This window comes from Onychostruthus taczanowskii, unplaced genomic scaffold (assembly GCF_017590055.1).
Source record: "Onychostruthus taczanowskii isolate IOZ18803 unplaced genomic scaffold, ASM1759005v1 scaffold28, whole genome shotgun sequence".
In the NCBI taxonomy this organism is placed as follows: domain Eukaryota; kingdom Metazoa; phylum Chordata; class Aves; order Passeriformes; family Passeridae; genus Onychostruthus; species Onychostruthus taczanowskii.
This window is the reverse complement of record NW_024500128.1, coordinates 2,457,741-2,483,018: the sequence shown is the minus strand read 5'-3', so window position 1 is coordinate 2,483,018 and position 25,278 is coordinate 2,457,741. Positions and strand designations below refer to the sequence as shown.

At 36.6% G+C, this 25,278-nt stretch overlaps 1 protein-coding gene across 3 annotated transcripts in view; it reads right to left on the bottom strand.

Moving 5' to 3' along the window:
• ANO10 (anoctamin 10) overlaps nucleotides 1-25,278 on the bottom strand; it is a 121,544-nt gene that overhangs the window by 88,013 nt on the left and 8,253 nt on the right. For all 3 annotated transcript variants that reach the window (XM_041407922.1, XM_041407924.1, XM_041407923.1), the window contains exons 6-11: nucleotides 23,203-23,772; nucleotides 20,806-20,861; nucleotides 19,280-19,354; nucleotides 18,144-18,326; nucleotides 14,647-14,838; nucleotides 12,433-12,561 (exon numbers count right to left, since the gene is read on the bottom strand). In XM_041407922.1, the coding sequence (XP_041263856.1) occupies nucleotides 12,433-12,561; nucleotides 14,647-14,838; nucleotides 18,144-18,326; nucleotides 19,280-19,354; nucleotides 20,806-20,861; nucleotides 23,203-23,772 (1,205 nt within the window). The remainder of the gene's footprint in view (nucleotides 1-12,432; nucleotides 12,562-14,646; nucleotides 14,839-18,143; nucleotides 18,327-19,279; nucleotides 19,355-20,805; nucleotides 20,862-23,202; nucleotides 23,773-25,278) is intronic.

Below are 25,278 nucleotides of genomic sequence, written 5' to 3'. Positions count from 1 at the left end.
CAGCTGTATATATATTCTGAAGTGATATATACTCCTACACTTCAACTTCAGAAGACATTTTACAACACACAACTTTTGGTCCCTTGCCGAAATTATTCTGTGTTTAAACTGCATGACTGTAGATGCTATCAATGTCAGAGTTTAATCTACATGGAGGGTGGGAAGAAAGAGCAAATTTCCAGCACTCTTATTCACCCCACCATCAGGAACAGTTAGGAAGGGAGGAGAAGGGACATGAAAAACAGGCTTAAAACTCAGTGCATTTGAAAATTCTCACTTTAAAGATTCATACCAGAATAAAATTATTAAAATACTGTAACAGAGCATCCATATGAGGAGGTGCACTCCTAATATTTCTTCTTCAGCATAACTGTTAACTTCTCTGGCTAGCTGAGGTCTTCGTGTAACCATCACAGCACCTGAGTTGCTTGGAAAGCCTGATCAATTTGCAAGACTCATAAAAACAGAACAACAAAACAAAAAAAGACTCTACCCATACTCAGCAAATTCAGAACTTGGAATTCCAGCCACACCAATACAACACCATCCCACTGGCAAAGAACTGCAGTCTCACTACTACAGAGGAAATTACCCGTATGTTTTGTGCTACACATAGCTGCCAAGATAAGCACCAAATAACTACAAATCCTAAAGAGGCAGATCCACTCATTCCTACTGACATACCCAGAGTCAGTTTTATTTGGCTGTGACAGGACCTTTCAAGTTTATGGAAGACAAGTTTATGAAGCTATTAGCATAATGGTACCAGCATCCCTTTTCCACCTGCTGTCTCCTTGGGGAGGAATATGGCTACATCCCATTCTCACTACCACCTGTGCTCTTGACTCTTAAAGGACTGGCTGCAGACAGAATTTAGTAGTCATTATAGTCTACTCTAATTACAGAGAGTGAAACAGAAACAGGAGGACTGACAGGAATAGTCTATAATCTGCTTTGTGGACATGTAAGGAGTTCACCCTCAAATCATGCTTACATATGCATTTTATGTTTTTAAAAATAATGTAATACACTTTCTACAGAATTAGTTTGTTAAACTGGCATCAAGACCACTGGAAAGATGTCACACTAATACCCATCCCATTTCTCCTGCTTCATCCTGCAATTACTAAAATTACACAGGAAGTGAAGCAGGACTGCCAAATGGAACCAATGTTAGCATGGACTGATACTTCAATGTGTTTTCAACATACTATAATTCAAGATGTATTAATAATTTTTCTGTTAAAAACCACTCTTGGTATATAATCTTTTTTCTTAAACAAAGCCTCTTAGAAGAACAAAACCAAAATATTTGAATTCAATAACTTAATTTGCTCAGCTATAAGAGTAAAAATCTAAACATTTCCTGTAATAAACTGGTTTTTCTCGTTTCACTAGATTCTAAAAACAAGTTTGTCTCAGATTTTTCAGCAGTTATGAATTTCTGAAAAAATACAAAATATGCTGAGATGCAGATTAACTGCAGTTTCACAAACTCTATTGCAAGTTTAATAAAAGATACCCTAATATTTGACATTGGTTTATCCATAATCCATATACCAGGCACATACACACACACTTTTCATCATACAACAAATCCTCTGACTAAATCTACCCTTGATCAAACATATTATGATTTATGAATTCTCAGCAGCATCTATCTTATCTCCTTTGTGTAATTCATTGTAGAGATTTAGCTGACAATAGGCAAGCATGAGGAATCTCCCTTGATTTCAAAAGGACTGTTCGAGGCATGAAAAAAGCAGGACACACCTCACAGCTTGCACACTGCCACAACACATGAAAAATCCTTTTGAAAATTACATATTCCACAAATTTCTTCTGATCAGAAGAGTGGAAATCTGGATTGACACTTTCTTCCACTGTGAAATAAAAATTCAGTGCGCAAATAAAGTAATTAAGGCCCAGTTCTTTTGACATTTACTTTCTAGCATGACTCATGACCATCTTCATCCTGCATTTAATAGAACGCTTTCAGAAAGACTATTAAAAACCCCCAACAAACTCTCTGCAACAGCCTTTCAATCCAGTGCTTCATTTTCCTGCACAATTTGAGCTCCAAAATCAGTTTTCATCTAAGTGTGCCAGGTGGCACTTAAAAAACAAAACAAAGCAAATGGAATTTTTTTTTTTCATGAATCCAGCACATGATGCTTCAGAGCTTTTTAAAAAAAAGGGTTGGGAGGGTAAAAACTATAGCAACAAATTTCACTCATTTTAAAATAAAGTACTATAGAACTCATGCTGCAAGCTTCCAATAAATGACTAGTAATTATGTTTACAATAATGAGCAGGTATGTAAAAAAGTCAACAACATGAGTACCGAAGTTGATCCAGAATGTTTAACACTCCAAATAAGAATGACAGAAGTTATTGCAAAGAATTTTAGTGCAAGAAAGGTAAATTTTTCTGCAATTTTCTAACTAGGAAACATGTGAGCAACAATACTACATTATTACGACTCTTTCTGCAAAGAGGCGTTCATATCTAATCAACAATACAGAGGCTCCAACATGTTTGACTGGCTTTCTCCTGCTATTTATAGTCAGCTTTACTGATTTCCTATTCTCCTTCTCTTTTCCAGCTGCAGCTGCAAACCCCACATTTTCTACCCTACCTGCTCAGAGCCACTCATTTTCACTCTTAATCATCGAAGGATACAAATGACAAAGTCTGTTTATTGTCCTATGCTGCACACAGTTTAAAAACCAAACAAACCAAACAAAACATAACATGTTAGACAAAGAAATTATAAAAAACTTTTCCTGGACACAGGAAAACATTGCAGTCCCTAAAAAACGAACATTCCTAGTAAGAACAATACAAAGTAACACTGCTGCAAATTGCATCAGAGATAAATGGATATACAGTGGAGCCCTATATATATTCACAGATTCCTAGGAAAAGCCATTATTCAGGCTTGTGCTGGCAGCTACGGGTAGCACATTTGCAGAGAATTATTTAAATAATTTAAGAGAATAATACATTATTTACAAAACAAAATAATTCAGCTTCATGAAATGCTAAACTAGTTTTGAAATGGTCGCTAAGCAAGAAGGCTTTGAATGTTCATACTCTGTCTTGTCATTAAATAATTACTAATCCTAATCAAGTGGAAAGTAAACAATTAATATTAATAGGTATTAACTTGGCTTTTGTCTGGATGTTCAAGTTCCAACTGCCAGCAAGGAAGTGTATTCAGCATATTCAGGCTTGAGCTGGAAATATTTACACATTAAAGGAAACTTCTTTGTGGGAAATATTCAACTAAGCGAGTTTTAAAGAGATCTGAATGTCTGATTCTTAGAGAGTTCTCTAAAATGTCTTGTAATTGTCTGCAAAGATCTGTTCTCTAGTCATCCTCCCTTCTGAAGTTCTGTCGTTCTGGCATCCTTGCACAATCCCAGAAGAAACAGGAAAAAATATTCTTACTCTGTCTTCTCCTGCTGTTCTTCCAGGCTGACACTTCTGAAGCCCTTATTAGCATAGTTAAGAAATGTGCACTTTTCCTACAGTATGTCTCCCACTCAACCTCCCTAATAGGAATACAGCAGTATCTACCAGAAATGGCTATTCGTGAGGAACAGCACCGTCTCAGACACATCCATTTCTGATTCCCGCTGAAAGAACACTGAAGTACTCTTCTGGAAAGTTCAGATCTTTTAGCTAACTAGAACCTGACACCTTTTTGGCTCCCTGTTTCTACCACCACCCAGATGACAGCAAGAAGAGAGTATTACCTTTTTGCTATCATTGTTTCTACTGAGACACTTACAAGGCTTTCCCACAGCGAGGCGGCTTCCTGTGCTCTAAACTTTCACTATAATGTCACAACCACACTCACAGAATCCAACTTAAGAATGAATTAAAAATGCTTCTCAGACAGAAAAGACAATTGAAAAAAAAGCACAGAGAAAACCTATGAACCAATAAATATGGTAATTACTTATGACACCAAGAGTATATCAACATTAGCGGCTTAAGCAGCATTTTACTTGAGTATAATTCAAATTCTTTTGAAAAAGTAAGTACACCATTGTATAAAATCATTGCACACTTTCCCAGGCAGCTCTGGCCAGACCATTTTCAGTTATTAGACAGGTTACACTGGAAATCACCAGATTCTGGGAATTAATTTTGAAAGAGTGTAACTACATAGTTGGCTGTGCTAATTTACTCTTCCCTTGGCCTCTGCTGCAGAAAGGATCCTGGCCTGTAAAGACCCCTGATCTGCTCTAGCTCAGCCATCCTTTGCACACTGTCTTTAAAGATAAAAATCACATTCTGAATTGTGTCAGCAAGGAATGAACATTACTGTCAAAATGCTCCAGTTGGGGCAGACACAGCAGTAAAATACATTAACACATTCCAGCTATCAGGGCTGAAAAACCTGATGCAGTACCTTGATTTCTTGGTGTCCTACACATTATATATGTGCCCATTTATTCAACACATTTTAATGCTTGTACACAGTTTGAAGAGCACAATTCATTGTGATTATTTTTCAGTTTCAAACATAGCAAATTGAGAACCTGAAAATGGAAAGGTTTGGGTAAAGAACAGAAAATAAGGAGAAACAAAAGAAAATTAGTCACAAACAGGAAAATACCATTTTAAGCTCTGCGACTTTCAAAAACCTGTTGGACTATTTAAGCTAGTTATAGATGCTATAGATGTTATGCTAGCTATAGATGTTAACATGCATTTTCATTTCTATACTAGCAGAAAGCTATGGAACAGAACTTATTTAGATCTTAAAAATTTTTTGTGTTTGTTTTCATTCTGACATGCTTCTGGCATTAAGCTTCATTATTTAGAATGACCAAAAAATGAACGCTAACTCAGAATTAATATCTCAAAAGAACCAGTAGATGGCAATAAAAATATCTGTGATAAATTCTGATTTTGCAAATAAATATAATCAGTAGTAATGTACAACCAGAAAAACTGGATTTTTTTTTAACCTCATTGATATGGTTCCAGGAGGCTTCTTGAAGCAGCTAACATTTATAAAATTTTATAGAGACAAATCCATGAATCTTTCCCCACATCTGAAGGTGAGAAAAAAAAAAACCCCAAAACCCTGAGAACAATCTGTTCCTGTAACTCAGAAGAATAACTTAACTAAAATATTTCTTCACTTTATATTAAAATAAAACCTACAATTTCAAGAGTCTTTTGCAAACTAATATGAATATAAAATGCACTGATATTTGACTTCATTTTTACTCTTAAAATATTGTCAAACAGTAAAATAAACAACCAGCCGAATTTGTTAAGTCTTTAGACATAGTCTTTATGTAAGTCTTTATAGCTTTAGAAGCTTTCATTAGGTCTCACACTGAGGCTATTCAGCAACCACTGGAAATCTTTGCCAGGGTTTCAGCTTGAAGTCAAAATATCCAACTATTTTTATGTCTCACTATTTCAGTTCTAGGAATAAACTGCAGTGGCTTATCTGTCTAGCAGAGAATAAAAAAATCAAATTTGATTCTATTAAAAATAAAAACATCCATATTTCATTTTTAAAGGAGGGCTTTTAAGTATGATTTCTTACATATATATATATTAAGTAAATGTTTGCAACTGAGGTAGGGGTATTCTAGAACAGAACAATATGTTAATTGAAATCCCTAGTGCTTTGTATTAACCTTTTTTAATATTCAGCATCAGTAATGCTGCATTGTTCAATTTTCCTAGGTTTTCCCATTTTGACAACATCCAAGCATAGGTAAATCTTGGCTAGGAAGTCTGATTCACTGAAATAAAATACTTGATTAATTAAATTGCCAAATATTTTCCAAAAAATGAACCATAAATCTGTCAGTACGGTTTTCACCTTACCATGAAATATTTTTGAAAAACAGATTTATATTTAACCTCCTAATTAGCAATTTCTCATTATAAGTAAATAATCAAATATTTTTTCATATACATGTAACTATTAGGAAGAAAATTAAACCACATCAAATACTTACCACTACAGACTCTAACTTACAGTTATATCTGAAAACTGACAAACCACTCAGGTTATAAATGTAGTATATACGCATACATGTCAGTACGGAAAAAAACACATTACCACAAAAATTAATTAACACATGGAAAGAGAGATACCTCAAGACTGTTCCCAAAAGAATTTCAGCAGTAAGAAAGTTAAAAGAGTTGCCTAACACTCCCAGAAATTATTTTCTCTGATTAAAGAGCAAATACATTGAAGACAAAGAAAGAATATACACTGCAATTAGCAGAAAGACATAATGGGATAAACATGAACTAAAAGCACTTTTTTTTTAAGTGCCACTGACAGCTTGCAAAGCAGAGACTGAAAATTTGGAGGGGGCCTGTTGGACAGCCATGTACAGGGTTGAAAACCTGACATATAAGCACAGGTTGAAGAAAGTCGGTTTGTTACATTTAGATAAAAAAAGTCTTGGGCGGGTGGGTAAGAGCTAATCGCATTCTTCCAGCAACTAACAGGTAGTTTTAAAGAAGTCAGAGGTACCCTCTTCACAAAGCTGCATAGTGAAAGAACAAGAAGTCAAGAGCTACCAAGTTGCACCAGAGAAATTTTTTTCTTCCTGTAAGAAAAAAACCCCAAACCCTATTATTTGAGAATAATTAAAGAGTGGACCAGGCTGCCCAGAGAAGAGGTTGACTTTCCCTCACTTGTAGTACTCAAGTCCTAGCTTATCTTGATAAAGGCATTGAGGGTCTTAATGAAGGGTCCTGCTTTCAGCAGAAGATTTGGGCAAATAATTTCCAGGGGTCCTCTTTAATTCCATATGTGGAACTCTGCAGCTCCTATATCCTATGTTAGTATCTGGCAATAACACAGATAATTTAGCAAAAACACCACTTCATGCACAGCTGTTATGCTTCAACTTTTGCTTTCTGTGACTCCATCAGTATCAAAGGACTCATACATGTGTGTATGCTGATGCAGCCTATTTTTCTGCATTTTTTCCTTGTTCCTTTTCTACTAAAGTTGGCCCTTACCCAAACTGTATATTTAGCCTATGTTCTAAATCCCAAACTCATGAGTTCTACATGAACAAAGCCGTTTGCTCCACACATGCAGCACACTACACCATGCAGAACCATGCCTCACTTCCACCTAGGCAGAATGGAGTCGTGCACATTACTGCCAGGAAATAATTCAACTAGAACTGCTTTGTAAAATACAAAATTACCCAGCTTTACCAGGAGAAAACAGATTGCACTGAAATCTGTTGGAAAACATTTAAGACATTTTAAAGGGGGGAAAAAAAAAGGGGAAATACTTTAATTTTGACACAGCAATCCACCTAAATTTGCTTTTCCTCAGAAAGTGGACTCAAAAGAACTTCAACTGCACTCAGGATGCAATGTTTACTGATTTTCAAGTTTGTGGAGAATGCAAAGTACAATTATGCCTAGAACTAGATGGTAAATATACCTTGTCATCTACTAGAATCCAAACTGTTTGACTCTGGTAGTTTTTCCCAGTTTCTCTGGCACACCATTTCAGAAACAACTGTCAAGCTTACTGTTGAGCTGACTGAGCCTTGGGACTACTACATCAAGATTGTTCAGCAGAAGCTCAGAGAGCTTCTAATCTGTACGAGGAGGCCTTTGATGAAAAAATACACTTAATAAAATGGAATTCTAAAGAAAAGCTGTATACCAAGCAACTCTCAATCACTGTGACTTTCTATAAGCTTTATTGACACACTATGATTCCTGCTTTCCAGCCTCTTAAAAATGGACCATCAGCTCCTTCTCACTCAGAAAAACCAAAGCATAAGAAAGGATGACTTCCTTTATTCTACTCCATACTTCTTACGGAACCGACTTTTCAATACAGGTTTTTCTATGATGCTGATAAAGATCTATGTCCTTACGAGGAGACCATGAAATTAAATCAACACAGACCAACTGTTTAAGCCATGTTTACTACAAATACACCACCATGTCCCTATGCAAAGGTCCTCATTTTCATCCACAGCACAGCTGATTACATTCTTCCCAAAATCATGTTTCTAGATGTAATGTCAGATTTTCTATTACCATTATCAAGAAGGACCTTCATTACTACTTAGTATTTCCAAGCTAATTCCCAAATCCCTCATGTGACGTAGAACATCCAGGCTAAGTGCACTCCTGCAAAAAAAGCTTTCCATTAGTTTACTACACTTCAGGGCTGGAAACACAAGTTGCCTCTGGAGGCTAAGGACACATTCATGAGGAGCTGTACTTCACAGCTACTGCTTCAAAACATCACTACTGATGTACTGTTAGAAGAAAAATGACTGTTTAAGAGTTGTACTTAAGAGTAGAACTGATTCCTTGAAGTCAGCTCTTAGAGTAGTCCCAACTCTGATTTACTTCACATTCCTTAAATTTATCAGAGTCCACATCAAAAAGAAAGAATCATCAGGAACAAAATTCTTTGCCAACAATTTTTGCAAGAAAAATTTTAAAAAACACTGCAGAATTAAAGCTACACTTGTTTTAACCTACTTCCCTAACTATGCACCAAGTTTCTTCAGAGTTATTTCCTTTTTCTGTTTTCAAATCAGAGTACGCAGTCAGAAGTGATCTGGAACAGTTTCACACAAGCACAGACAGGTGCTTGGAATGTCCCACTTTGCACCTGAATTCACACCAGAATTATGTGTCTATGGTGAAGTCTGAATAACTAAACACACAGTGATACAACTGTTTTAAAATTATGTTAATAAGGATTTATTGTTTCCTGCTTTAAGGGCATTCAGCTTCTTCTTTTTATTTGAAAACTGCACTGGCTGCGCTCAGTCAGCATCCATCCATAAGTAAAAGAGGGGAGTTTCATTATTCTGCTCCTGGTTCAAATCACGTTGCCATGGAAGCAGATGTTGAATTGATGAAAATAGGTCAACTGTTCAAAAAAAATCACTGGCTTAAAAATTATTATTATATTTTATTATTTTAATGCTTGCCATTGTTTTGAAATTGGTAATATTTTGTTCTGTGGTATTCTAATTAACATTTACTTCACTCACACAATACATATTCCCACCAAAAATGTAGACAGCATCAGAGTTAACAGTTGTTAATGGGAAAAAAATATTTTGCATAAATCAGTAGGGGTTGGGTACAGAATGCTTACAAGAATATCACACACAGTTCTTTGTTACTTCACTAGTGTGGTGTTAAATGTTGCCATATAAACTGTTTCCATTTGAAGAGTATTAGTATTACTCTTAAAAAGCACAAGTATTTTTTGAAAAAAAAAGAAGAACAAAAAAAAAACCAGGACATATCTAACACCTATGCCTGGCTTTGACAGCAACACTGCCTTTCTGTTTAGCTGTGTATAAATACTCAACTGGAGTCTCAGTTACTAAAAACTTATTAAAATACTTAAAGACAGCTAAGATTTAAGTAGGTTACCCCATCGATAGAACATGTGAAAATACACATAGCCAACTCAAGGAAATTTCTCTTTTAACATTTTCAAGCTGCCTGCCAAGATGCTGTCAAAATAGTGCAACCACACAGTAAAATGTTCATCTTCACCTGCAGTAAACATCAGAAAATAAAATAACTCACCTGTTTTTCTGAATCTCTGCTAGGTGATCTAAAACATTTTTCTATCAACACCCTGACACATCTGAATTTTTTTCTACCTTGACATTGACACACTTTAGATGCATCAGGTTTGTCCTAGAAGTTTAATGTAATATATTCTGTTCCTGAATATTTCTTTACAACTGAAATGCAGAGTTTAATCGTTAATAAACAGAGTAAAGGTGCATGGGAATACTGCCAACACATGAGATTTGTGCTCCTTACACAGTTCAGAGATCTTTCTGTAGATTAAGCGATACTGAAAGTAAAAAGGCTAAGTGGTGCAGAAGTCCTTCAAATTTAATCCAGCACAAACCTACCACAGCACTGTCGTGTGTCTCCCACACACTGCTGCTCCTGCCCTGCTCCTTTAGTGAACAGGGTCAGACAGCCTCTCCCACACCAATTCCCTGATCTGTTTCATCACACACCAGGTAAAACAAAGTCCCAGTGCAACATAAGATGGGTGTAAATACACAGGAAGCAAAAGCAAAAACAGCCTCATCTCCTGAAGCTGACATAAATCTATACTGTTGCTGTTCATAGCCCCACAGCATCCAGTAATCCTCCTTTCTTCCAACCTTTTGGTTGGAATCAATGTTTTAACCTAAAATATGTACAACGGAACTTCTGAGTAAAAAAAAATTTCTGTAACTAAGAACATGTTTAACTGTCAACACAATTGAAACAATTTTCAACAGAAATAAAACTCATGTTTGCCGTGCTCATTTTCATACCGTTTTTTTTTTTTAATTAAATTTCTGTATGAAATTGTTTCACTTTGGAGGACTTTCTGACTCTAGAAAGTTCAAAATTTGTGTTATGAAATTTTTTGCAATTATGCATGACCTGAGCTCTCTTTAAAAAACTATAACAAACCAACAAAAAAATCCCAAACCCCATACCTGTGAAAATGTTAAACACTGTTTAAAATATACTTAAATAATGTCCTTAAGGAGACAGCAAAAGTCTTACATTTCACATTGAGTAGTTTTGAAACTGCTCATAACCCACCAACAACATTCCAAAAAAAAAATCACGTCTCATTATGCTCCAGAAACATACTGTAAGACTCACATGTTGGTTTTGTATCTCTCTGTTTTCTCAGACAATAAATAGCTGGTAGTAACAGAAAAATAACCATCAAAAAAAATCAAAACGGCATATTTAAAATCATCAGGCATAGTGGATACTTACGATCATAACTTTTTTAATAGATCTTTTCTGACCACTGCATTATGGCTTGTTGTTTGGTTGCTTTGGGTTTTTTTAATTAAGCAAAATAATTAGAGAAAACTTGACTTTCCTTTAACCAAGTTAAGACCTTTAATTTCCTCTGGCTTATCCAGCATTAGCCTCCAACAGTGTCTTCATACCATGACAATTATAGATTGGTGGTCTTCACTAAAGCTGCTTCTCTATATATGACAACATTTTCCCCCTCTCCTCCCCTCAGTACTAATTTACCTTTTCCGTCCAAACTTTCTTCCCTTTGTTTTCTGAAACTCCCTTTCCACAGTATTTATAGATAATTTAGATACAATGTTAAGGAGTTCCAAGTGCTACCTAATTATTACTCTGTAATTCCTGTTCCCTGAAGGGTTGCATATAAACAGAATTTCAATTTAGAGAAAAATGCTGGTATTCTCCTTTGGTCTACCAAGAAACAGACATCTGCCTAGTGATCAAATAGCCAGCTTCATATTTAAACTGATAAAAGTCTAACACACAGCAGAAAAAGGTAAAACCAGCCCCATCTCTGAGCTGTGAGAAATCCATACTGCTTACATTTACTCATCTAGTTTTCACAACATCACCTTTCCAGATATGTTGCCCAGTAATGAGCTCTGTCATTACATCTGACTTCCTAAATTAGTTTTATATTAAAACTACACCTCACTGAGGTTAATGTAAATGTCTACATGTGCATAACAGAAGAGCACATCAGGCTGCCTGTAGATGCAAATTCCAGCAAACCAGTTGACATGATTCATATTAACAGCTAACTCTGCAAACCTTAAGGCTTGGAAAATAAAACTCAAAGCAAGCTCATAATTCATTGCATAACACTTAATACCTGTAAAATTAACAAAAAAGAAATATATGCTCCTGATGCACTTCTGCAAGGTGATGCACTTTTTTAACTACACATACAAAATCCAGACCTTTTGCCATGAGAAAAGTAATGCAGTTTCTAAAAGCTAAAATAGAATAATGGTAAAAGTCAACATAATGCAATACAAGAAAGCCCTGAAGGAAAGATTTATAAAGGCAAAGTCCTGCAATATCAGTTCTCTAAAATACCCACAGTCATCCCTCCACATCTAAAAAGGAATGATGCTGATGTGCTTACTACATGGAATTAGGAAAAGATTAAACCCAAATGCTGTTACAATCACAAATATTTACAGTCATGACACATAGTTGTTTCAGATAAGCCCCACAGGATACATCCATAAAGATTATGTAGGAAGTCGTTTTAAGATATGCTGGGGTCACAACCCAAGCAGAAAAATAAACAGTTCACAAAAAATGTGATTATTTTGCTTCTGGAAATAGTACTACTAAATACTTGAAGTACATGAAGCAACAAATGCACAGTATCTTGGGAATGCTTGGGAAAGTACAGCAACAGCATTCACAGTAAATGAAAACACAGAAGAGAAAGAAATCAAAAAGAAAGACTTGAAACGCTTCTTTGATAGGAAAGTCTTAATTTCCTTCTAATATAAGTTGTGAGAGAAAGTCTAATTCCTGCTATCATTTCCACTGGCGTTTGTGTTATTTGCTACAACATGCATTTTTTGAAGGTAGACTTACCTCTACCAATGCCACAGTCAGAACAAGGTCCATTTTTGAGTCTGGGAAAAGGGCATCAACTTCTGGAGACATTCCAATCAGTATACAATTAGTAACAACTGATATTACACTCATAGTTTCAAAGGCCAACTGAAATAAAACACAAATATATTTACTGTTATGACCATTACCTCTAGCTTACTAGTTCCCAAACTGCTCTGCATGATACCTCTCTCTTCACGAAAGCTTCAGAAGACCCATTAGTTTTATCTTATTTTCTGTCATCTTTTAAATTCTATGGCACAGAACTTGTTTGGCAAGCAGTCCAGGCCTCATCAGCTTGACAAGACCACAACAAGGTTGTAACCTGAACACATGAAAGAAAGACCAAGCACTCATCGACAATTGTACTCCCAAACAAATGTATTTCAGGATAAAGGAAAAACTGCAAAATTCCAAGAGGAACTAGTAGTCCTAACACTGGCTTTGGACATTCTGTCTGCATGTTAAGAGGAAAATGTAAGAATGGCTCAGAATGCCTTTTTTAAATCACAACCTCTTGACATTTGTTGACAGATTTACATTTAAACACATGCAATAGCACAAGTCTAAGAAGCTCCTGCCTACAGAGCTCCCACAAAATGTCTGAAAATATTAATATAGCTTAACAATTACATTTGCAATATAATGATAACTTATTCCAAGGTCCTGTCTGGAATGAGAAAGACTGACACAGAATTGGAGTGACTGTCACAATGAATTAGCAGAAATAACTTTCTCCTCTACAAGAAGCTAGTGACTCAGCTCACCCGATAAAATAATTTCAGTATTCCTTTAACAGATATCTTTCAGCAAATGCTCTCATTCCCCATATTAAATGGATGACTTGAAAATTTAGTTTTTAATTCACAAAGTAAATTTATTTCTCCTATTAGTTAAAAAATGACACTATAAAGCAAAACTACTGTACTATAATAATGTTATATTTTTTCAGCCTATTCCCTTCATTGAAACACACTATTCTAGCAAAAACAAATGCTATTAATACACCTGCAGCTATACTTGTGACTTATGATCACAGCCTGATTATTCTGGTGGTTACACAGTTGGTCAGTGCAGCCATGCCAGTAAGATGCTGGCAGCATAGATCTGGACTGAGGAAGTACATCCCATGTTAAAATGCAATCAGATTATAATTCACACATTTTAATGGCGTATTAATAAAAGACTTCACCTCTAAGTCCCCTTCATTAATATACATGTATGTGTCTAATGAACATTGCTCAGAATCCTTGGTTTGCATGTTTTTACTGTATGTTTTACTTGAGGTTTCAGGATTTCATTTCTCACCTCTCACTTGCTTCATTTGATAACATTTACAACCCCTCCAAACTGAATAATCCACTAACTCACTGTGCACTTTATCTCCATTACATAACATTAGAAAACCTGTTAAATAAAACTAGAATATGGATCCCATCCTAGAAAGGTCACCCAACCTTACCACATTCCCTTATCAAGCACTGCTATTATGGAATGCTAAAGTTTCTGGGTGCAATTTAGCCAGAAAACTCTGGTCAGAATCAGTTCACTGATGCAGTACACTCAGCAGGCCCCAAAATAGCTGGTGGCAGCATGACTGCATGGACAAACAAGTGAGGACAGAAAATGCTTAACCCAGTACTACTACCATGAAATTGTTTAGATAGACTACAGTGTTCAGGCTGTGCAGAAAGCTCCAGCTCCTGCTCACAGATCCAGGTTATTTTCAAATTAGCCAGCTTGAGCACCAGAAACCATGGGTGCAAGGGCCACAAACCTGGCTTAGGAATCCAACTACTTGCCTATCCTTCCATTTCTTTGGAAACCCCTGCTGCACTCCATGTCTTTAAACAGCATCAGAAGTTACCATTTCTAAAATACACTGGCTATAAAGAATACTGGGCACTCTCTGGAAGCTTTGCTTTGTTGAAGTTGCAGCAGAAGTACAATACATACACAAGAACTAAAGAAAAGATCTGCTTTCTTTTCCAAGGCAGTTGAAAGGAATGTGGTCAGAAACCCCACCAAAAATATCACTGGGTATATAGTTGGACAGATGCTATTCCAAGGCACTGAAGAGAACAAAGTACCTAATGAACTTTGAAGTGGCTCATGGGACAAACACAAAGCTTTCATACTGCTGCTGAAACCTCTTTTAAACAAATGAATTAAAAAAAAATTCACAAAAATTACCTGCCAAACACCAATATTTGCTGTGGGTTCTGCAAATGGACGCTTGTAAACTCTGCACATCTTTAAGGCATCCGAGTATATCTCTGTGATGTTGTTTAACACTGCAAAAACAGCTGCCAGTGGATAAACACAGGAGAAAAGACTCACATAGCCAAACTGTAGGAACAACTCCAGGTAATCATCAAAAGTACCCTAAAAAACAAAGGAAATATAAGAACAATTTAACCTACAAAAAAAACTACGAGAAAACACAGAAATAGCACTACAGTTGTAAACACATTTCCTCATCCCAAATCAGTTGTTTGGAAATCACTGCTGATGGTAGACAAGAAGAATTTTTTAAAAATCCAATTAATTTGGCATTATTCAATCACTAATAATTTCTTATAAGGGGAGGCCCAGGTTTTTCCTTTTGCCTAATACATTTTATGCAAGTCACACTTCCTATCCTTATTACATGAAGTAATTACATAAACACATTCAACCTATGCAGGTTTCTGAGCATCTCAGTTAAACAGTAACAGAAGGAATAGTGAGGAACAGAAAAAAACAGCACCATGCATTTAAACTGGCAGAACATTCTGCTGAGAGCACTGTGGCAGTAAAAGTCCTAGCATTACAGACTGTCCATGAAAGACCTAAAAAGAATGGTAGTCTGGTAGATAGGCAACTCTTTTCTGGTTTTTCTGCTTGTTTATTTAAAAATGGGTAGGACAGAGTGGACCACTTGAAGACTGAAATCTACAAGGCAGCACTGACATCTGAAAGGAGCCATTAGTGCAAACAAAAAACCCTATTTAACAAATCCCAATAGGTTTATCTCCTGATCGTTAAACCAAGAATGTGGGTACTTAAAAGCTGATTAAGTACTCACGTGTAGGTGATCATATATTTATTTGCATATTAGTTTTGTAGTATTAATAACAGTTTGCTATGATTGCAACAATTTTTTATGAAAGAACCAAACCAAACCCTTTTAAAGAAAAAGTGTTCATAAACAAAGGAGGATGAAATACCACAGAGAAGTTAAAGTAAGATCTAGGTATCTTGTATTTACACAGACACATGTATTGTCCTCTCTCTCAAAACTGAAATTATGGAGACTTGACAGTAACTGAAATTATTGCAAGAATGACATGGAAGTGGTTTTGGCTCCATGCATCAGACACGTGGTTATCGACTCTTTTTTGCCGCTCATAGCTGTTAAACTGACTGCCCTCTCCAACACCTAGTGCTTTTTTCTCCTAGGAAACAGAGAGGCGGTAGAAGTCTGCAAGCTCACAAATCAACATGGGTTACTCATTAATTGTATTTCTCACTTGAGCTTGTTTTGAAGTTCCACAGTATAGTTCAGTCTCACAAAGCAGTCCGCAGGCCAGACTATGAACAGCTACCTAATTTTTAAAGTCATTAAGATTTTTTCCTCAGAAACATTTTGTACAAGCTCTGAATTTTACCAACACCTTCTTTAGGGACATTTGCAGGAATGTTCACTGGAATGGCAGCCACACATCTGCTACTGCTATCATTTTTTCAGACAATCACTGCAGACAGAGAATTTTCCTTTGTGCTCCTCCCTCTGGTAACTACACAGTATTCCCATTGCTTCCTCACACTTCTCATTTCCTTGCCCAATGCCTACTGGCTTTTAGAACAGCAGAGTATGAAGTAAATCAGTATTTCTTCTATTCAATTTATGAAACTCTGTGTAGGAAAACATGAGTCTGAGACAATGTTAAAGAAATTTGTAACTGTGCCATCAGCAGCCACAACATCAACTACAACATCAAGGAAACAAAAACAAGGAATAAATTAAGGGAGAAGATTAACTAGAGGAGTGAAGCAGAAGTTAGAAAAATAATAATTAAAATTATTGCAGGATGTTTCTACATCTTAAACAAGGTTATTTGAAAAGGAGGTAAGAATGAGGACAAAAAAGTATAGAGAATTAAATGCTGAAGAGTATGCGAAAGAAGGAATCAAAACAAAAGAGCCTGAAACACAGAATTCTGTCAAGACTCCTCAGTTACTAAACAGTCAAATGCTTCCCCCTTGTGACAGTTTTAATTTTAGAAATATTCTTGCCTGCTGACAGCTCACTGCTTGCAAACAAATCAGCAGTCTAATACCATTTATTCACAAGCACAGCGAAACAATATTCAGACTGAATATAAAATCAAGGCTTTGAGAACACAGTATTTAGAACTGAAACCAAGGCTAGCAGTGGACACATCCAAGGCAAAGTCCTAAACTGTCCTCTCTACAATTGACCTCTTGGGTACCCATGAAAAACTATTCAGGGTACAACACCACAACAGGTGCAGATTCATTTGATCCAGCTCTGCACAAGAAGCACTGGGCAATGTGACTCAGAGACACCACATTGGTTTTGTATGTGACAGCTGAGAATCAGGAGTCAGCTCAGGTCTGAGAGGCAGAGCTTATTTGGTCAGGCTGACACAAAACTCTGGGCGCCGGACGATGTGCAGGTGCAGTGCTGGACTGTGCTGATTTACCAGCTCAGACACTAACAGGGATTTCTCTTGTGTTCTGCACTGCAAGACAGGCTGTCTAATTCTATCTCCCTTCAACCTTCACACAGGAACTCAACTGTACAGTTTTTAAATTGTAAAGGTGATAGCTCTTTCTCCCTTTCCCGTTTCATGGTACTTCATGCAGGAAGAATCTGATGTGGTGTTATTACCAAGCTTCAAACTGCTAATGTCTACCTTTTACGTGAAAGGTACACTATCTACATGTACTTATTCTGTAAGAGCAAAAATCATACAATATTAAGACTCTTGTGACTGTGCTTGCAGCATCTGATCAAGTTGTCAGCCAGTCTGTGAGGCCTTAACATACACACTTATGTCCACTGCGTAAATTCCTTTAAAATTTTAAGTAATGGATTGCATGGAATCTGCTAAATACAATTAAAAATTATACTGGGTAGGAGGTGGTCAAGAACAGAACCAAGAAGACAGGGAATACCAAATGTTTGGTTTCAAGAGGCAAGAGCATCCAGCACAAATATTGTTTGGAAGAGTTGGTTTCTCCCCCCATCCAGATGTAAGTGCTCTCTCTCAGGCTCTAGTTTAACTGACCATTTAAACTAGTACCACTGCAAAATCAAACCAAAAACAGAAATAATTTCCCTCTTCCCTGTGCCAGCCTACTCATCCTGGTAGTCTTTGGGTTACCCTTGGGGATTAAGGGCGTATTACACAAATACTTCTTTCCAGTGGCATGGAGTTAGGTAGCTCCAGATAGAGCTGTTCATTCCCTCCCCTTCATTCTGGTGTTACTAGGATCCTGCACTGTATCCACTTCCTGATCCAGGATAACACACAGCTGCATAAACAGCTACCAGCAAAGCTGATGAAGCTGGAAATAAGCTGCCACACCAGAAAGCCAAAAATATTCTTGTTTGCCTTGGCTGAAGCCTCTGTCAACTACAGCCCAGAAAAGTTTTAACTCTTTTAAGTACTACAACGTACCAAATAGGTTCCCATTTCTTTCTCCATGTTGACCTGTTCAGCTAATGACAGGTCCATATCAGTTCCCTTGGAGGACATGCGTTTCTTCATCCTCCTGTTGTATCTCTTCTGGAGCCAGTAAGGAAGCAAGGATTCTGCAAATTGGTTGAGGATCTGCGAAGTTATCAGCAAAGTGGCCAAGCTCTTAAGTTAAAAAAAAAAAAAAATTGATACAACTGTGATGAAACTATGATCACTTGCAATTCTGTGAGCTCGAGTAACACTCTAAGTCACTACACTATGAAAAAAAGGCCAGCCTAACAAACCTAGGAAAAGCACACGAAAAGTGTAGATGATGTAGTTCCCATCCTTTGCTGTGTGCAGAAAAGACTAATTAGGAGTTAGCAGTCTAAACATTTTGAGTATCTGGTTGTATACTGAAAACAGTACACCAAGTACAATGAAGGGCAATGCATATTTAATATATGCCAATGACACTCACAGAACTAAAGATAGAATTTTTTTCTATGCTTTTCATTTCTTCATTTTACCTAAAAGTAGAGAAAATGTCACAAATGTTATGTCTGATACAGGTATGTAAAGTGTTTTGCTAGAGATCACTTCAGGATAACAGAGGTCTTGAGCTGAAGTTCTTGTTGTGCTGCTCATTATGTTTAGAGCAAAAATATTTTCCTTATACCCAATTTTCATGCATTTGAGTGTGAAAGTTGATTTAAAATAGCAACTACAAATTATTTTTGCTTTCATTTATTCTCGGATCCTCACTGTAGTTGAACTTAATGACGACCCCATCCTCAAGAGTCTCTCATTAAGAACACTACAGAGAAGAACATCTTCTAACATAAAAGGAAATAGAGAGGAAATGAGAATCTCCCAGTCTCATCTGTGTGAGAGAATAATCAAATTTATTTGAAAACAGTTCCTCATTTATACAGAGAGAAAGAATTACTCTACTGTGCTATGATTCTGCAATAATGTTAGGGGAACTGAAACATGGAAGCTGGATTTCTAAGAAAATATAGGTGAAATATATTAATTGCCAAGTTTATGTTTTAGAACAACTATTGAAGTCTATTTTAATCAATCCTTTATTTTCTTAGATTCACCAACATTCTTAAGATGTTGTTGGAACTCACCTGCCTCAAAAGCTTCATATCAAACAGCACAAAGGCAATGTAGAAGAGAGAGGCAAAACAATTTAAGAAGTTGAACTGCAAATAAAAATATTTGGTTTTAGTACTTGAGCAAAAGTTCAGATGCAGAATATCATCTAACTTAACAGCTGCCTTGACTAAATGGCTTCCATGAAGATGTAAACTGCCCATCAAAATTGTCTTTACCATTTTTAAAACTTAGGTCAGAAGAAACACATTTGCAATATTGGTCTTACTCAGTTTTTCACTTAACAAGCTTAACACTCTCCTAAAGCAAAGTGAACAAAGAGAGCTACAACTGAATTATGAAATGTGGAGATAAAAAACACATCACCCTCTACTTGATTTTAATTTTTTTGGTAATTTCTCCAGATAACATTAGAAAAAGGATATATTGATCTTTATTTATAGCAGTGACTTTTTCTAAAAAAGATACTTTGTCAAAATATACATGTTGGGTGGTATGTCCCTCAATCTCTAAAAATGGTCCTTTATACATGTTAGCTGCAGTTGATGTTTAATTACTTCAAAAGGTTTTATGGCCAAGAGAAATACTCCCTACTTCTAAAATGAGACATAATCACAATATTTAATCAAACTCTGAAGTTTCCTACTTGCTGTAAGTGTTGCAGCTCCTGTTTTGGAGTTTTTGGCCAATACAGATAATACTTGGGAGTACAGAGAGCCTTTCACAGACTATGAATGAAAAACTGGGGAAATTCACACTTGACAGTACATAATTTTTTAAATCATTTTGTATAAATACCCTATGGGGAAAAAGAAATTGTTCTAAGTTTTATGAGAAAGGCTACAGGAAGAGACAAAGCTGTAAGTGATAGCTGTAAGAGTTTTAGATCCAGAGGTTACCAGTAACAGGTGGGTAACACTGAGATTTAACAAAAAAAAGCCCCAAATCAAAACAAACAAACCCCAAATAAACCCACACACACATACAAAAACATGGTGAAGGAAATAAAGAAGGAACTCTGAGGAAATTGATGAAATAAAAAAGGAAGAAACTTAAATTATCTTTTTGAAAAGGAAAGAAGATTAGATAAATGAAATAAATCTGCATATGCTATGAACTACACAGTCGTAGACTGACAGGTATTTTCAGGTTCCTCTGACAGGTTAACTAAATGTTAATATAGGTGGAAGTTAATACATGAACTTCTCAAAATATGGTTTATCATAAAATCGTGCAAAAAAATAGCTTTCAGTTGAATACAGGACCACACCAATTAACAGAAACATACATATACAGCATCCTAATGAATGAACAATTCAATGCAAATAAAAAGCCAACTCTCCTCTATAAAAGAGGCATCTAAAATAGTCTAGCAGTTACTGCAACCATAACAGAAATCTTGTTTACTCTGGTATTTTTGCTACTATTTGGCCTTGAGCAAAACTGCAGGTCACTGTGGTAATGCAAGGAAAGCACTAATAAAATACAGCACAAGCTGTCTTTTTCATAATCTTAAAAGCTGCTTATACGATGTACTTACCACTAAAACCTTCAGAATTAAATGATTCTGATATGAAGATTCCAGCCGGTGATTTTCTAAAATACCAACAAAATTATTCATTAGTAAACAGCAGAAGCTCCTACCATGTACTACACATTGCTATCCAAAGAGTGAACAGACACTTGTAGTCCACATGAAAATTACTTACTTAGTAATTGATATTACTCCAACACTTCGTGGTAGAAAGAATTTATACTGTACCAACACCTCACTTAATCTGTGCTAAGCTAAACTGATACACAGTATTCACCCATATTTTTGACTACAACTCCAGTATCTTTTCGACCACAAAAGTTTCTTCTTTTATCTATTTCTTAGCCCAAAGAACTATTTTATAAAAGAAAAACATCCATTGCCTTTAAGACTTAACAAAATGTCTAGTTATTGATTGTTCTTTTAACTGAAAACTAAAGGAATATACAATGAAAATGGAAAATAAAAAATTTGATTAAAAACCAGTAAATGCTCACAGCAATATTCCCATCTCTCTCCAAGGAATTTAGATAAGACCCTACACTCTACAGGAAGACTAGAGTATGTGAAGTTCAACAGACGCATTACTCATTCTAAATTGAGATTTTCAGTTCACTGAAGATAAACTGTTAGAACTTGATGTTTCAGGAAGGCTGATTTACTAGAGGGGAGAAAAGGGAAGTGGAAGGGAGATTTTCAATTTCCTTCTGCTATTTTGTTAGACTGTACCTTTAAAGCCCTGGGTAAGCAGTAACTGGGAAGGCAGCACACTAGCATGTGTTGTGTCAACAAGACTGAAAGGAGACACCATCACCTACAGACCTTGCTCAGGACAAAACAGCAGAGCTCTTCCTGACAGGAGCATCAAGTTAGGCCTGACACGTGAAAATGCACTCAAGTGACTGCAATTTTTACTTTTAGCTTTCACTACACAATCAGCTTTCATGATAAATGGGTGCAAGAGGGGTGCTTAAAATACCCCAGATTGTTTCCCATGCTTTGTCACTTTAGCTGTTGAAGTCAGATATTATGTGAAAATATGTCATGAGAGCCAGATGAGCTTTTCAGCCTATTCAGAGCATGGCAGCAGAAACATATTGGACAGCACAGAAAAGGCACAAGCTGCCAGTGTAGCAGGTTACATAAACACTGCCTCTGCTGAATATGAAACATCAGCTTAAATCCAAAAAAGTCTGGATTAAAAAACCCCTTGAGTTGCCTGTTAAAGACATTTTAGTCCATCAGATCAACATAAATGGGTATTTCACAGAAATGCCTTTTTTTGCAGTACAGTAAAAATAATGAAACAAAACAGCCAACTGGGCCCTAGACATGAATTTAAAAATCATTATTTAAACAAAAACCTTGAAGAGTCATAAACAAAGAAATTGCTTGCTTTTACTAGCACAGAAGTCAGGTTGAATTTGCTGAGCAAATCATTTTGGCAAGCATAACCAACTCCCACTTCGACACCTGTTCTTATTCTGTCTTCTGCATCAACCTCCTCTTTGCTTTATCTTTCTACTGTTAATTTTCTGGGTTTCCAGCTTTAATAATCTGGATTCTGTCCTGCAAATCAATGCCATATGGAGCAACACGAAGCAGTTAATTCTCCATTAGCTTAACCTATTAGCTTTGTCTGAAAGTGGCTTCACATGTCTGTAGAAGTGCTAAAATTCAAAATAAACACCAGCATTTCACTGTCCTTATGTTAGGCTGCAAAACACAAGGCTCAATCTGTTAAATAAATTACACACATGGGGGAAAGAAAAGGTAATCTACTATAACATTCCTCCTCCTCTCAGAGTGCCCAGAGAAAGACATTTTGATTGGGATATGGAATCCCAGTCTTTATTATATATGTAGCATACATAAACACTCTCATGTGACATTTAAAGTGGGCTTAGATTTGGTTCCATTATCCCAGTGGTTGCATTATCTCAGCCCTCTGCACTGATACACAGTAGCTAAAGAAAGCATAGTGAGCAAACCCAGGCTGTGGGTGCAACTTGCCAGGACAATCCTTCCTGCCATCCATGCACCTCTGTGCTATTATCCCCATGGTCTCCCCCAGCCCCTTTTACCAGCACTATGGTGGAGACAGCCAGACAAAGAGCTAAATCAGGGAGGGGGAACTTCTGCACCAAAGGCAGAGAGAGGCTGAGCAGCAAGGCAGGATCACTCCTTCTGACGGCATGTCAGACAGACCAAATTAAACCAAATATGAAACTGCAATCTCAGAACACTCAAAATATAAGAAGTTAAAATGGCTATCTCTTTTACAGCAAGAACCTACTTTGGGAAATCTCTTTAGCATTCTGTTGAACAAGAGCTCACAGTAATGGAATCTACAAAGAAAGTCGGATTCTAACTTGAAAGAAGAAGAGTGAACAACTTTCTTACCCCACGATGTTAAGAATTCAGCAGCATACCGATAGATACGGTTCATAACTTCAATCACAACGGCATAGATGATACTGGGCACATACAGCATCAAGCTGCTGAAGTTAGACTCGTTCTCTTCGTGATAATCCAGAGCCCACTGCTCCAAGTCAAAGTAAATCATCATCACGTACAGTGAGAAGTAGAGGCAAAGGCACACAAATGGTAAGGACACCAGGTAAATCCGTAACTGTCTCTTAATACTTGAGTACACTGGCTCCTCCCTCCCAGTGACAGGATTGATCCCCAGCACGCCATGGAAGCCTGGTCTTGGCTCTTCAAACTGTCGTTTCATCAGCAGCGTGCCCCAGCGGTACGTGAGGATGGCGCAGATCCGCTTCCACACCTCCAGGATCACAGTGGACCACAGCAGATTGAATGTGGCAAACATCACGTATTTGTCGTAGTCTTCCCACGCAAACACGTAATAAGGAATCCCAATGACAGCCATTGGAATCAAAGCAAATGTGAAGTATTCTAAGAAGCCAAAGTAGAGAGCAATGGTTTCGCCAAAGTAGCAGCGTATGTCATCTGCAGAAAGAAATGAATCAACTAAGACTACACCTAACAGAGATGTCAGCATAATATCATGTCCTTACATGAACTTAAATTTTTCATTGGCCAGATTTTTTTTCTAAATAACACAGTGAATATAATTGCTTTTTCTTTCTTCCTTCACCCTTATTACAAAACGTCAGATGGTTATCTGAATTTTTTTTTTAATGTTACATATATACCCACATAAACATACCATTCTGATGGCAAGGAAGTCAAACAGATACTCAGAGAACGGGGAAGAAAAAAAACAAACCCAAACAAAGAAAAAACACTATCATTCTTGAAAACAGAATTCATCAATGAATGGTATGGAAGACATTTGATGTAATAAAAACCAAACTTTAACAGCAAGTCACACCCAGCTTCTGAAAATTCCCACTGGCATATGTAGTCCTGGGAAACAAACTCATTTCAGCGTGCTCAGAGACAAAAAAGGCTAGTTGTGCTCTGACAACCCTCAAGGAGCTAAAGGAATAGATGGACAAGTGTATCAAAATATTAAATCTTAAACACATCAGATAAAGTACTCAGGTTGAGATACTGTCTTCAGAAGACAACTGATACATGAAATACATACTTGCTGTGCTTGCTAAGTTTGTCTGCTCAGGTGCTACAGAAACTTAAGAAGTGCATTAGTAATGGGTATATTTCATGTCAGATATATTACCTCCAAGAAGATATATCACTTATATTACTAATAAAAAAATACAGGATAATTATTCATATAATCTAGAAGTGATTAGATACAGAAATGACTGTCAAACAGTTTAGAATGCTGAAATCTCTTGTCTTTGCCTGCCTGGATGACCAGATTCCTTGTATGCCACTGTTTTGTATTTACCAGCTTAAAGAAACGGCCATAGAAGCATGGCCTCTGAACTGGCACTGTAAATACACTACCACAGTGCATTACCTCTGTAATAAACTACCACAAAACAAACTCATATGCAATACCAGAATATTCTTATGGCTTACAAAACACTACAACAGAAGTTTACAACTGCCAACCAGATAAAAGTCTCTGAAAGCAAGAAGGAAAGGTAAACAGACAGAAGGATCAGCACTCTAACATCCCAGTAAATAAAAAATTCAGTACCAAATACATTCAGTGTAGGTCATGACCATCAATTCACACACCAACATGAAAGACGTGACTAAATTAGTACATACTTAACAGGGTCCTGGGATTTACTTCAAAATTTTGTATGGATTCAATGCCAGTCCAAAAAAAAACCAAACCTTTCTCATATAAACAAAAGACCAGAAAGACCAGCACACAATAAGGCTCCTAACACAATACTCTGGAGGCAGGAATTATCGAGCCAGATCTTTAACTTCCTGCAGCTCAGGAAAGAACCTGAAACAACTGCAAGACCCAGAGACTTATAATTAGGCAAGCTCCCAAATGTTTATTTTCTTATTTTTAAATAAAGTTTACAGGTTTAGAGTTTAGAACTTAACTTTCCACATTGCCTGACT